Source organism: Elephas maximus, chromosome 18 (assembly GCF_024166365.1).
Source record: "Elephas maximus indicus isolate mEleMax1 chromosome 18, mEleMax1 primary haplotype, whole genome shotgun sequence".
Classification (NCBI taxonomy): domain Eukaryota; kingdom Metazoa; phylum Chordata; class Mammalia; order Proboscidea; family Elephantidae; genus Elephas; species Elephas maximus.
The window spans coordinates 16,213,077-16,228,419 of record NC_064836.1 but is presented as its reverse complement, the minus strand read 5'-3'; the positions used below and the strand labels follow the sequence as shown (position 1 = coordinate 16,228,419).

The following is a 15,343-nucleotide window of genomic DNA, read 5'->3' as shown; positions in this document are numbered from 1 at the left end:
TACCCTGGAATGATTAATAGCAGATTACACATTTTAGGAGAAAAGATTAGTGAACTTGAAGACACAGCAACAGAAACTCTCCAAAACGAAACACAGAAAGAAAATTTTTTTTTAAATGAACAGAGCTGTGGGACAAGTTCAAGTGGTCTAATGTACATGTAATTGGAGTCCTGAAAAGAAGGGAGAAGGTGGGGATATAGAAAATATTTGAACAAATAACGGCCAAAATTTTTTCAAATTTGATGAATACTCTAAATCCGCAGACCCAAGAAACTCAATGAATCCCAAGCACAAGAAACATAAGGAAAACAACACCAAGAAAACTACACGTTAAAATAAATCTTAAAAGCAGTTGGAGAAGAAAGACATGTTATGTACAGAGGAACAAAGATCAAGACAACAGCAGATTTATTTTTGGAAACAATGCAAGCAAGAGGATAGTGGAGCAACATAAATTAAAATTATGAAAGGAAAAAAAAACTGTCAACCTAGAATTCTCTACCCAGTGGAAATCTTTTAAAAACACAGGTGAAATGAAGACTTTTTCTGACATATAAATGTCGAAAGAATTCATCACCAGCAAATGCACATTACAAGAAATGTTAAAGAAAGTCCTTCAGACAGAAAGAAAATGATCAGATGGAAACCAGGATCTACCCAAATCAGAAATGGTTACTACATGGATAAATAAATAATTTATTTTCTTATTATTTAAATCTCATTAAAAGATGATTGACCATCTAAACAAAAATGGTAACAATAGGGAGTTCATACCAAATGTAAAAGGAAAATGCATGAAAACAACAGTACCAAAGGTCAAAATCCAAAACCAAACCTAATGCCATGGAATTGATTCCAACTCATGGCAAACCAAGGCTATAAATCTCTACGGAAGCAGACTGCCACATCTGTCTCCTGCGAAGCCACTGGTGGTTTCAAACCATCAACCTTTCGGTTAGCAATTGCTCTAACCACTGTGCAACCAGGGCTCCTACAAAAGGCCAAGAAGGGAGAAATGGAAGTATACTATTGTAAGGTTCTTACACTACATATGAAGTGATATAATGTCACTGGGTAGGTAGACCATAATAAGTTAAAGGTATATACTATACATCCTAGTCATCAGGGAAATACAAATAAAAACCACAATGAGATACCACTTCACACCCATTAGGATGGCTATAATCAAAATGACAGATAAGAAAATGAAGCCTCATACATTGCTGGTGGGAATGTAAAATGGTGCAACCGCTTTGGAAAACACCCCTGGAGTTTCTCAAATGATAAAACATAGAGTTACCATAGGACACAGCAATTCCACTCCTAGGTGTACACCTAAGAGAAAAGAAACCATATGTCTACACAGAAACTTGTACACAAATGTTCACAGCTGCATTATTAATAACAGCTAAAAGGTGAAAACAATCCAAATGTCAACCAACGGACGAATGGACAGACAGAATGTGATATATCCATACAATGAAATATATTCAGCCATAAAAAGGAACGAAGAAATGGTACATGCTATAACACAGATTGACCTTGAAAATATCAGGCTAAGTGAAAGAAGCCAGCCACAAAAGACGTACTCCAGGATTCTACCCATCTAGGGAACTCTATGGAGATAGAACATGGATTACTGGCTGCTTAGAGCTGGGAGGAGGGGCACAAAGGGATGGGGGTACAGGGTTTCTTTTTGAGGTGATAAAAATGAGCTAAAATGACATATCTGTGACTATACCAAAAAAATAAAATAAAGACGTATACTATAAACCCTAAAGCAACCACTAAATTAACAAAGCAAAGAGTTAAAGCTTTTAAGCCAACAAATGGGATAAAAAGGAATAATAGAAGACATGCGATTAATCCAAAAGAAGGCAGAACACGAAGAAAAAGGAACAAAGAACAGATGGGACAAGGAAAAAACAAATAGCAAGATGGGAGACTTAAAACCTAACTCTATCAATAATCACATTAAATGCAAATAGCTTAAATACCCCAATTAAAGGGCAGAGATAATCAGACTGGATTTTTTAAAAAGCAAGAGCTTTTTTTATGCTGCCTACAAGAAATGATCTTTAAATATAAAGACACAAATAGGCTAAAAGTAAAGGAATATAAAAAAAATCATGCTAACAGTAATCAAAAGAAAGGTGGAGTGACTACATTAATGTCAGACAAAGGAGATTTCAGAGCAATGAATATTGCCAGGATGAAGGGATGATAAAGGGATCAATTAATCAAGAGGACATAACAATCCTAAATGTTTATGCACCTAATAATGGAACCTCAAAACGCACGCAGATAATACTGTAAGGAGAAACTGCAAATCCACAATTACAGTTGGAGATTTCAATACCCCTCTTCAATAATCAATAAAACAAGTAAAGAGAACACAGAGTTAGCTTCAATAAATGTTAGCTACTCTTATCACTAATCACGATTCATTTTGAAAACCATCTATCAAACATTTCAGAAGAGATCCAGGACCCCGCACCCCTGTGAGGTGTGCAGGCTTCGGTCAGGAGCATTTGTTAGGGAGTCCAGGGTCTCTACAGGGACAGACCTTCCTCACTGCCCCTTTCAGGTTCACCCCTTCTTGCCTCTCTAGCTCCCCTGTGTGGTAGTTCTGGGTTCAACATGTGGCCGTTCTGAGGGCTGGGCCACAGCCTCTTCTGAAGGTTCTGGGAAAGCAGAGCCCCAGGGAGGGAGACAGTGGCGCTAACTGCTAACTGCGGGAAGGAGCACAGGGCCTGGAGCCAGAAAACTCGGAACTCCACCCCAGCTGAGTCACTGCTCAGCTGCTGTGAGGGCTGAGGAAGGTGGCTCCAGCAGGGGCCCTACTAAGGGATGACCGTGCTGGGGTGAGTGTGTGTTTGGGTGTGGGTGTAGGCAGAAGGGCAGCAGGAGCCTGCAGGGCTGAAACACCACAGGCTGGTGAAGGGAGGATGGAGTCTAGGGTTTTCAACTGGAGAGTGAAGCAGCCACTTCAGCCAACTCTTTACCTTCCCGGTGTTATGAGGAGATCATTGTAGGTCTTGTAGCAAAAAGTGCCAACCAAACCACAAAGTCCTAGTGTCCTGGTACAGTAACCCAACCTTCTGGCATTCTGTAGGGTCGGCAGAACCAGATCACGAAGGGTTTCATGTGCTAACATAGGGGTTTAGATTTTGTTCTGAGGGCAACAGGGAGCCGTCTGTATGGCTTTCATCAAAGGGACGACATGATAAAAAAAAATCCATTTAGGCTGCTGGGAGGTGCCAGAGACACCCCTGGACTGTCAGCCCGGTGGTATCTGCTGTTGTCTGTACGTGTGCTCACAAACATCGCATTTGAGCATGACAACCACCCATCGCATGGGCCCCGTTCTCCAATGAGAAACCCAAGTCTCAGAGAGACCAGGAGGCTTATCCCGGGTCATGTGCCAAGTAGGTCATCTACACAATCTGGATTAGAATTTAGCTTTCCTGTCACCTAGGCCAGAGGTCTTTCTTTTCTTAAAGAAAATATTTACTACCTTAAAAAAATATTACATTAGAAACATATGAAAGCATTCTTGCCATTCAAACAGCACAGAACCCACCCAGAGGTGCCTCAGAAGACAGGCCTGGCAATCTGTTTCCTAAAAGTTACAGCCTCGAAAACCCTATGGAGCAGTGGTCCTCTGCACATGGGGTTGCCATGAGTTGGGGTCACCATGAGTCAGAGTCTACTGAATGGCAACCAGCACCAGCCACCACATGCAGCTCCATCTCTCCCTTGGAAGAGTGGCTTGGTATGGGTTTGGATGGCTACAATCTCCTTCCTCCCCAGATGGCCCTGCGCTACTCCACACTGCCCCTAAGGACCCAATGCCTTGGGAGCCCAGGCACCAGATGGTCAGACAGCAGCCTCGGTGAGGCAGCATGACCCACGGATGGTACCTGAAGTGAGTTCAGAACAGTGCCTGGCTCCGTACATATTTGTGGGATGAAGCTGAGGCATCCCTTAGACACACACTTTTTTAATTTTCAAGATTAAGTACTAATTTAATATGTGTTAGAAAAAAACCCAAGTAACGTACATTTGTTTAAGTTTAATAAAAATGGCTCCATTTATAGAAATATTAAGTAAATAACGGCACAGGTGAAACAGGGATACAGCAGGAATTTTAAGCGTGGCAAGCGTCTGAGTGAGGTCTGGGAGCTGCTGTGAGGAGGGGGCTGGACTTGGCAGCCAGGGGCTTTTTCCGAGGTTGTTGCTCCAGCACTCTGGAGGCCGGGAGGAGGGGCAGGAATCCAGCCTGTCAGACTGTCAGGCGCAAGAATATTCAAGGGCTGTCTGTAAGTGACTGAGTGGAAAGGGAAGTGCTTATGTTTCTCTCTTGTAATCAGTGCATTTCATGTCCTGCGAAGAGTGGCAGCAAATGGCCAGAGGGACCGAACTCCCAGGATCCTCCTGGGCTGCAGTGGGTTATGACGAGTAGCCACAGCTGTAGATGAGGACGACCTCTTGTGGGGTCGACTTCCCCCTAGGCAATGAAGGAACTGAAGCAAACCCCCAAGGTCTCGATTCATTTGAGGGTGCTAGGGAGCCACTGAGGCCTTTTTCATCACGGTGATGTCGCAGGGGCACTTTTAAGAGCACCTGAAGTGTAAATCTTCGAGTCATCCTCTGAAACAGGAAAAAATAAAGAGACTGCAGCTGTTCTGACAATTTATCGTGGTCTTCAGCCAATAGCTAAGACGTTCTCTAGGATCTAGACTTAACGTGAAGGGGGATCTGGAGCGGACTTGCAGCTTGGCTGGGTCTCACAAAGGGCTCCCAAAGGAAAGTCAGGCATCACAGACCCCAGAGATCTCCCAGGAGAGAATCCATAACCGCTGGTTCTGTGGTTGGCAAAAGCAAAGGCAGCTGCCCAGGTGGCACGGCCACGTGGCCTGGGGAGTTTGCAGCTGGGGGCTCTGAGGCCATGGTGCCCCTCCACACAGCTGCCTTGCCTCCCTCCCTCTCTGCCATCCTCTGGCATGGTGGAGGGAAGACAGTCAGAACCTGCTTTTAAAAGGCTGAGGCCAAATACTTATCTCCAGGGTGATCTTAACCATGTTCTGAAGAACGTATGAAAGTACAGGAAGAAAATATAAAAAATACTAGCCAATGGGGTTCCTTCTGAATTGGGAATCATCAGGAATTGCCTTTTCCTTAAAGAGCAGACAGGAGAAATGCCATCAATCTGAGACCGCCTGTTATGGATTGAATTGTGCCCCCCTAGCACCTGTGCCTGTAAATATCACCCTGCTTGGAAATAACTTGTTGCCGTTGAGTTGATTCCAACTCATAGCAACCCTAAAAGACAGAGCAGAAGTGCCCCACAGGGTTTCCAAGGAGCAGCTGGTGAATTTGAACTGCTAACCTTTTGGTTAGCAGCCTAGCTCTTAACCACTGTGCCACCGGGGCTCCTGTTTGGAAGTAGGAGATTTCACTTGTTATGTTAATGAGGCCACAGTAGAGTAGGGTGGATCCTAAAGCTAATCCCTTCTGAGGGCTGAACAGACACACACACACACACACACAGAGGAAGGGATCATGTTAGGAACAAGCTACAAGTTCTTTGCTCGCTAAGGAACACTGGGTCTACCTCCCCTAGAGTCAATGCCCGGATTTGGACTTCTAGCCCCCAGAACTGTGGGAAGACACACTTCTGTCCAGAAAGCCACCACCTGTGGCATTCTTTGTCATGGCTGCACTGGGAAACGAGCTGAGCTCAGACCCCGGTCCCTACCACAACTCCCCCTTCACCCTCCCCTCACAGTAGGTTAGCTCTGCCCAGGTGATAATGGTAGGTGAAGAAAGCCACATGCCAGTATTTAGAAGAAAGCCAAGCCAAGGCGGAAATCAGCACAAACAAGCTTTTTAGAAAAGGCAGGGGCTGGAGCAGGGCCCGGGTTTTATTGATAGAAGGCTAGGTCATCCGAGTTCTGCTGAAGCATGCAGCCAGGGCTGTCCAAGGTAAACACAGCAGCTGGCCATCCCTGAGAGCAAACCCCCCCGGGGGGCAGTTTGCAGACTGGGGGCCGCTCAGCACCCACACGGAATTGAGGCCTTTTCCTCTGTGATAGGTCAGGGGTGGTTCTGCTCTAGACCTAGCCCTGATCCAGCCTGCAGGGGCCCGACGTCGGCTCCTCTCCCCAGCAGACTTGCAAGCACCTTGTGTTAGCTCCCTGGGGCTGCCATCACAAAGGACCACAGACGGACAGCTTAAAGCACTAGTCTCTGCCTGTGTCTTCACGGGGCTGTCTTCCCTCTGTGTCTCTCCTCTTTTTACAAGGACGCCACGCATGTTGGATTATGACCCACCCTCCTCCAGGAAAAAGCCCCAGGGTGGCGCAAATGGTTAACTTGCTCAGCTGCTAATAGGAAGTTTAGAGGTCTCTGTTCAGAGGTGCCTCAGAAGAAAAGCCTGGTGATCTCCTTCTGAAAGACCACAGCCCTTAGAAACCCTATTGAGTCCAGTTCTACTTTGACACACATGGAGTTGCCATGATTTGGAATCAACTCAATGGCATCTCGTGAGTCGGATTTTGATTCAGCTAGGAAAAAAGCAGTGTTGCCCTGCTCAGAGATATCAGCTGATGGCGCCACTGTGAATGTGTGTCACTGGACTGCCATCTTTGAGTGGGGCACTGCTGCCTGCTTCTTCATCCAATGCAAAAGTCTGGTTGCTATGCAACACATACAATGCCCTTGTTTCCATCAGCCATGACGGAACCACTTAGAACCGGTTTGAAGCCCTGGTTCTGGCTAAAGGCAAGGTTTTCCCAAGAGGCCTGGTTACCTCAGGCTACACGCAAACCATCTGAAAGTCTGTGCAAGATGTACAAAAATTTTCAAATATGTATTTTAGAACCAAGTTGATACCCTTATAATAACACGCATCACACTTGTGTTCCAGTAATGCTTTCCTGGTGGAGGGAAAAGGGCATGGGGCACTGGCAGGGGTCTAGCAACACCCATGGGCGGGTCAGGAATTTCAGCGTCACTGATCAGGTGCATCACAGCCAGAAAACGCATGCAAAGGGCTACTCTGGAGACCCGGGCTGCTCACAAGTCCTTGGATTCCACCAGCACCTCTCATCTTCTGTTCAGGAAATAACCAGTCACCCATCACCTGGGGGTCCCCGTTATTGTCTCTCGCAGCACCCTAGAATTTTCCCTAATACACATGGTGTTTCTTTGTCTAAAGTCTCACTCTCCTACTCTACTGTAAGCACAGGAAGGGCAGGTCCCATATCTGTTCCCATCATCACTAAGTCCTCAGCATTCCTGGGCTTGGCACATGGTCAACACTCAAAACATAGTTGTTAAATGAATAAATGGTGTCACGGAACAATCCTTACTTCCTTGACTGGAAAACTTTGACTCACACATCAAGGCCTGGTGTAAACATCACCTCCTCTAGGAAGCCCTTCCAGATTTCTCCCTGCACAAACACTGTTTACCCAGAATGCTTGGTTCATACATTTATGGCAACATGTGTCACAGTATGTACTAACTGGTTATATTCTACCTCCCTAGCAAGAATAAAGTTCTCTGAGGACAAGACCTGTGATCATCATTTATTATCCATCCCCTACCACCCTGCCCGCCTCTCTGGCACGTAGCCAAAAAAAAAAAAAAAGTTTATCCAATATAAATCCATTGCTGTTGTCAGTTCCAACTCATAGCGACCCTGTAGGACAGGGTAGAACTGCCCCATAGGGTTTTCAAGGAGTGGCTGGTGGGTTTGAATTGCCGACCTTTTGGTTAGCAGCCAAGCGCTTAACCACTGCACCACCAGGGCTCTTTATCCAATAGAAGAATCAGTAAACGCACTTTGCTGTCTCCATTCCAAATCCTAAGCATCAAAGTTCTGATACATCATGGTCAATGGCCTCAGCAAAACCCAGAACCAGGAGCTGCTTTGGGCCTGAATATCCTGGTCCTTTAACACGTGGAAAGTGCGTTCACCCAGCCCCCCGAAGGCTCATCTGGCCTGGAGGCTGACTGGCAGTATGGTGTGCTTCAGAAGCCTCAGTCTCATCATCCCCACAATTGCAGGGTTAATCCCTGTCAGGTGCCAGGCTGCAGCCTCAAAGAACCTTCAGGAGCCTTCTCCGCCCTCCCACACCCCACATCACCCCTTTAACTCAGAGCCCTTGGCTAAAGTAGGCTCTGCCTCTGGAGAGACGCACAGGAGACTTCTGAATATCTACAGGCTTCTCCATGTCACTGCCTGTTTTATCCACCAGTGCCCTGGAAAGGTTTGGATCTGTGGAGCCCACCTGGCCAGAGGGACCCCAACATCCAGCACACATGGAATGTGGACTCCCCTTGCCACCTCCTGCTCACCAGAGCCCCCGGGAGAGAAAGTAGGGCTCTAGCCCCTGCAGAGTCTGTTCCTGGCCCGGCCCGAGAGCTCTGCGGCCTACCTGGTGGAAGGCGGGCGTGAGGGTGCTTTCTGGAGAGGGTCTGTCCCGGGCTGGGCCTTCCTGCTGACTGCAGTCCAGCTGGATCAGGCTGCGGCACTCCGGGTGGCAGGTGAACTTACAGTCTGCAGGGAAAGAACCAAAGGGGCTTAGGGGTCTGGCCAGATTTCCACCTGCTACCGCCTGCCCGGAGAGAGAGGCTGGAAGACTGTGCTGAGCCCTGGGGGTGAAAGAGGTGCAGGGGAGAAGTGAGGGATGGGGACTGTTGTCTCAGAGAGCATACGGTGAGTGGCTGGTTCTCAGCGCTGCCGCAAATGGTGAAAGCTCACAAGTGCTATACACATCTGCAAACTGCTTTCACTGCAGGCTTTTGCGTGGCCCCGCAAAATAATTATAAGTACCACTTTACAGACAGGAGATTGGGGCCCAGGGAATTTAGGGACTTCCCCGAGGTCAGATTACTGGCTCCAGATCAGTGTCCTTTCTGCTGATTTTCGGTCATCACCAGCGGCCACAGATTCCTCGGCGGAGATTTAACTTTCTTGGGCCTCCTTGTGCCAATCTGTGAAATATCGGTAATGCCTACCCTGCCAGCTGCACAGGGATGTTTATGGACAGAAGAGAACGTGTCCTGAAAAGTTACAAGTGCCTCTGGAGGCTGGAGGCAAAGGCGTTGTCATGAGCCGGAAGGGCTATTACCCCTCTCTGGCCAAACCTAGACTGCAAATGTGGGGATGGCTGCTCCACCCCAGTTGAAATAGCCTACAGACAACATTTCATACATTCCACAGACAGGTTCACTTCCATGGAAGCAGAGACTTAACGACCAGAGCTGGAAAGAACCTTGGAATGTCTTACAGGTGGGGAAACTGAGGCCCAGGTGGGTCAAGTGAGGTATGCAATGACACAGCTCATCAGAGGCAAAGCCAAGAATGGTAATGCTTCCCAGCTTTCTTAAGGGCTCCACTGAGAAGGAGGTGAAGACATGGGAAGAGACAGCAGGCTCTACCAGCAAGCGGAGGGATGAAGAAAAGGCTGGCTGCTTGGATTTGGGTGTAGTTCCCACACATAGCTGTCGGGTCACCAGGGTCCCCTGTCCAGCAGGTGCCATGTCTCCACGAGAAGGCCTAGGGGAATCGTTCAAGTCTCCGATGAGAAGGTTGCTTTCCGTTTGTAAATCAGATGCAGGGGGATCAGCTGGGGCAGGCATGCTTTGTGGAGGAGGACATGGCAGCCTGGGCTTGCTTAGAGAACCTGGGGACTAGAGAACCACTAGCCTTTTAGCTGCTATGGCTTCAAGCTCCCCAAGACTTTCCTTTCCTTCTCCCAAGCTCCAGAAGTTCAGGATACTCACTCTCTGTTTCAGAGCTGCTACTTCACTCTGTCTTACGGGCGGGGGTCTCTTCTCCCAAAGTCTGGTTTTGGAATGAGGGCCCTATTCTCCCCAGCTGCTTCCTTCTCTTATACCTTCAAAGATGGGAACCTGGGCCACAAGCCTTGTATGGGTTTTGCCATTAACAACTGCAGTGGAGGACCCTGACAGATGTGGGACCGTGCAGATTCCAGAACCCAGCGAGCTTCTTAAATCACTGGTTGGATGCTCCCTCCCACCTTTCTGGGGTGGCATTTATTTTTATTTAATCATTCATTTAGTGAAAATATACACAACAGATCATACACCAACAATCTCTACATGTACAATTCAGTGACATCGGTTACATTCTTCAAGTTGTGCCACCTTTCTCAAGATCCTTTTCCAAATATTTTACCATCATTAACACAAACCCACTGCCCCTCTAAGCTTCTCATCTATCCCTCTGAGTTGCTGTTGTCAGTTTGATCACATGTAGCTAACGCTTCAAAAGAGTATAATGCTTAATGCAGACATTCTTTTCTGATTAGGCTGAACTATTATTTGGGTCAAAGATGAATTTAGGGGACAGTTTGGGGTAATAGTTTCAGGGGGTCATCCAGCCTTACTGGCTCTAGAAGGTCTGGAGTCCATGAGAATTTGAAATTCTATTCCTCATTTTCCCCCTTTTGATCAGCATTCTTCTATAGACTCCTTGATATAAATGTTCAGCATTGGTAGCCAGCCACCATTCAGTTCTTCTGGTCTCATGGCTAAGGAGGCAGTATCTGGGGTGGCATTTAGAAGCTTCACTGCTCATCTCCTTCCTGCCTGAAGGTGAAGTCCACAAACATCCTTCCTTCAGATCCCACCTTTCTCTAGGCCTTACCAACCCCTCTTCTGCAGAGGCACCTCCTCTCAGAAGACAGAATACGTGAGGCAATTCCCCAAGGTGTGGACCATGTACCTGCAGATGCCCAGGTGCATCTGGGCCCAGAGTGGGGTATCTCCCGCCAAGCACACGGACCACCTCCACCACAGCCCCCCCTCGCCCTTAGGTGGAGTGAAGGGCATGGAGGGTGGTGTGCAGGCCCCCTCTCCCCTGCCCATGGTGCCCAGAACGTAGGGCTTAGATAAGGCAGCAGAGAGCCCAGAGCCCACACAGAGCAGCATTGTTCCCAGCTCTGCCCCGGGGCACACCTGTGCAGCCAGCCAGAACAGCCAGAGTGAGGGAGAATGCACTGTGAATGCCAAGAGGCGGGGACAAGGAAGAGGAGGAAGGACGGGCAATTCTCCCGCTCCAAGGGGAGCAAGAGTTGCCACCAGCTCCAAGCGGGAGAGCATCCTGGGCAAGGAGGAAGTTCTCTCCCCAGCTGCCTCTTTCAGCCCCTGTCTGCTGACACAGGCAGCCTGTGTCCATCTGTGCATCACACCTCCCTCGGCTCCCCACTCTCTCCGTCTGTCTCTTCCTCTGTGTGTCTTTCTCTCTCTATCTCTGTTTCTCATCTCCCTCTTCCTGTTTCTCTCTGTCTCTCCTTCTCTCTGTCTCTGTGTGTATATGTCTTCGTTCTGCTGTCTCCTGCCTCCCCATCTCCCCCACCATACACACACACAAACACACATTCACAACCTGAAAACAGTACCAAAACCTCAGGAAGATCTTTTTACAGGCCTGGTGCTGAGCTGGACAGAGCTAGGGAACAGAAGAGAAATGTTTGCGGATTTTATAAAAAAGCACTTTTGAGCACCAATGACTTTATTCCATCAGACCATGTAATCGCAGACTGCAGCTAAGCTGCTGAAGCACATTTTGGTACTTCCTGGCCCCTGAGAACACCAAGCCAGGCTGAGACCAGCAGACCCCCCACAATTCTCCAGACACACACACAAGCCCCATTGCCCATAGCCAGTAGCCTGATGTGTTACGAGTGGAAACATCCATGAGTTTTCAAAGGCCTAGGGAGTTTGACTGGGACTGAGGGGTTCAACCTCAAGGCAGCTCAACACTGGATGCTGTCTAACCACCTCTGCCCTTGATATTCCACTGTCCTCTGCAGCCTTTGGTTGGTGTCAATGTGAATGAAGAAAAAGAGCAGGGCCTTGAGTCCAACCTGCTATACAGGCCCCATCAGAGGGGCTCAGCCTTCCCTGGATGGCCAATGCCATCATCTTTGGCAGCATCACATGTATTAAGTGTGGCTTCCAGTGTGCCCTGTGCTGGCCTAGGGTTGAGGAGGGACAGACAGGACCCTTTGGGGACCAGGCTAGTGGAGTAGATCAGACACACATGTAAAGATAACTAATGAGTGAGACAGCACAAAAAAGAGGCCCAGCTATGGCACCTGAGGCAGTGGTGGAATTCCTGCCTTCCATGCAGTAGACCCAGGTTTGAGTCCTGGCCAATGCACCTCACACACAGCCACCACCCATCTGTCAGAGGAGGTTTGCATGTTGCTATGATACTGAACAAGTTTCGGTGGAGCTTCGAGTAAGATGAACTAGGAAGAAAGGCCTGGTGACCTACTTCCAAAAATCACCAATGAAAACCCTGTGAATCACAATGGTTCGATCTACAGCTAATCATGGGAATGGGGCAGGACTGGGCAGCATTTCATTCCACTGTGCTCTGAGGACCAATTCAATCCATAGCAGCTAACAACAACAACTAGTGCACAGATATAAGAAGCTTGTTCAGATGATAGAGGTACTTGCCTGCTAGAGCAGTCAGGGGAGGTTTCAAGGCACAGGTGATGCTGGGGAACCTCAAAGAATGGATCAGATCCAGAAAACTCATATTCCTTCATCGCAGGGGCCAAGAGTAGGCAGCACACTCTGACATCCAAAATAGATAGGGCAAGCTGCAGTGGAGTCTGCTATCATAGCCAGCCCCCTACCTTTCTCCCTGAGCACCCCATAGCTCCGTGCTCTGAAACCAACAAAACAAACCTCCCTGGGGGCCAGTTAGAGTTAGTCTGTCCCACCTCCAGTTGGCACTGAGGATTGCTGACTGAGGCTGCTGTGTATTAGGAAGCAGAAGTCTTGAGTGGAAGCTGCACTCTACCAACGATCTACCAGAGGGACTCTGATAGCAACAAGGCAGACCTCCATGGGGATCTAGCCAGAATGTGACACCCCTGCCCCACCTGGTAACTGTTGGTTGCCAGGCCATTGCAAACTGCTTCAGAAGGCCCCTGCAGTGGAGTCTGCTCCCATAGTCAGCACTCTACCTTCTTCCTTGTGTATCCCATAGCTCAGGCCTCTGAAATCAATAGGAAAGACCTCCTTGGGGATCAGTTTGGGTTCTTCTGCTCCCCGTTACAGTCAGTGCTGGGAACTGCTGACCAAGGCTGCTACGTGCTAGGAAGCAGGCATCTTGAGTTGAGGCTACACCCACAGCCAACATACAATGGGGTGGATTCTGATAGCAACAAGGTAGACCTCTCTGTGGGCCCATTCATTGTGTGACTACCTCTCTCCCAATTGGTAACTGTTGGCTGCTGGACTGATACAAAGGTCCACAGAAGGTTTCCTATAGTAGAGTCAGGAAACAGATCACCTAAGTGGAGACTGCTCCCTCAACAACCACAGGGCCCCTGGGGCTCTGAAACCAACAAGAGGTCCTTCTGGAGAGTGCCAAACACTGTGCAGAAACAGAGAAGGAAAGGGAGTTAATAACCAGAGAGAGGGAACTGTACCCCCTGGTAGACAGACTGATTAGTGAATCATATCTCGTCTGAGTGGCGGTGCCCGCTGGTGGACAGACTGACCACTGTGTGTTTTCTTGTGTGCTTGGGAGAGATTGAAAATTGAAAAATAAGATCTGGAACTTTTGAATCCCAATTAAACCAGAAAGGGAAAAGAAGCTATCGCAGAAGAGGGAGAGAAAACAATAAGCAAAGGCCGAAGGCTCTGCCCACCTAAGAGTTTCTTAGAGAAGGTAGTGCAGGCAAAAACAACAAATACTGGGGAAAACTGAGAAAGTTAACACACTCGAAAATTCCAATGCCCCAACAAAAAATCACAAGACACACAAAGAACAGAGAAACAATGGCCTATCCAAATGACCATGACAAAAGGAGTGAAAGCAAATCTAGGGATGACTAAATATTGAAAAAAAAATAGAGGAATATAATACAAAAACATTAAATATAATTAAAGAACAAAGGGAAAATATAGACAGCTAGAAGAAATAAGGAAGACATGCAACAACAAAATGAAGATTTAAGACAAAGAGATACTGCAACTGAAAGGGACAATAACTTAAATGAGAAACACAACAAAAGGACTTACCAACAGATTTAATGAGACAGAAGAAAGAATCAGTGAATTAGAGGATAAGATAGTTAAAATTACAGACACTGAAGAGCAATAAGAATGAAAGTTCAAGAAGGCTGAGCACAGTTTAATTGAATTATCAGACAACAAGAGACTTTATATATGCATCATGGGAATTACAGAAAGAGATGAGAGAGAGATAGAGACAGAAAGAATATTCGAAGATATAATTACAGAAAATTTCCCCAATCTAATGAAGGACATGAATCTACAAATCAAAAAGCTCAAAGAACCCCAAGCAGGATAAACCCAAAGAGATCTGCACCAAGATACATCATAGTTAGGTCCTCAAAAATTAAAAATAAAGAAAAACTTCATCATCTCAACAAGAAAAAGACAAAAATCCAATCAAAAAATGGGCAAAGGATATTTATAGACACTTCACCAAAGAAGGTATTCAGGCAGCTAACAAACGTATGGAAAAATGCTCATGATCATTAGCAATTAAACCCAGTGCCATCGAGTCGATTCCAACTCACAGCAACCCTATAGCAATTGGAGAGATGCAAATCAGAATTACAATGAGATACCATCTCAACCCAGCATTACTGGCACTAATCAAAAAAACAAAATAACAAATGTTGACAAGGTTGTGTTTAGACTGGAACTCTTATACACTGTTGATGGGAATGTAAAATGGTACAACCACTTTGGAAAATGGTACAGCATTGCTCAGAAAATTAGAAATAGAAATATCTATCATATGACCCAGCAATCCCACCCAGAGGTATATACCCTGAAGAAATAAGAGCTATCAGACAGACATACGCACACCCATGTTCACTGCAGCATTATTCACAATAGCAAAAACATGGAAACAACCTAAGTGCCCATCAACAGATGAATGGGTTAACAAACTGTGGTACACACACACAGTGAAATAGTACGCAACAATAAAGAATAATGTTGAATTCGTGAACATCTCACAATGAGGATAAATTTGTAAGACATTATTCTGAGTGAAATAAGTCAATCACAAGAGGACAAATATTGTATAAGGCCACTACTATTAAGCAACAACAAAAGGTTTACACACAGGAAGAAAGAAAACAAACACTCTTTGATGGTTACCAGGGATGGAATGGGGAAGGAGGGAAAATTACCAAATAGATAGAAGACATGTGTCAATATTGGTGAAGGGAAAGACATTCTACAACATGGGAGAAGTCAGCACAACATGACTAAAGCAAGAGAGGACACTGAGAGGAATGCA

At 46.8% G+C, this 15,343-nt stretch overlaps 1 protein-coding gene across 1 annotated transcript in view; it reads right to left on the bottom strand.

Moving 5' to 3' along the window:
• The window catches only part of RASSF5 (Ras association domain family member 5), a 103,136-nt gene that overhangs the window by 60,789 nt on the left and 27,004 nt on the right, over nt 1-15,343 (bottom strand). The window contains exon 2 of the mRNA XM_049857736.1: nt 8,448-8,569. Within this exon, the coding sequence (XP_049713693.1) occupies nt 8,448-8,569 (122 nt within the window). The remainder of the gene's footprint in view (nt 1-8,447; nt 8,570-15,343) is intronic.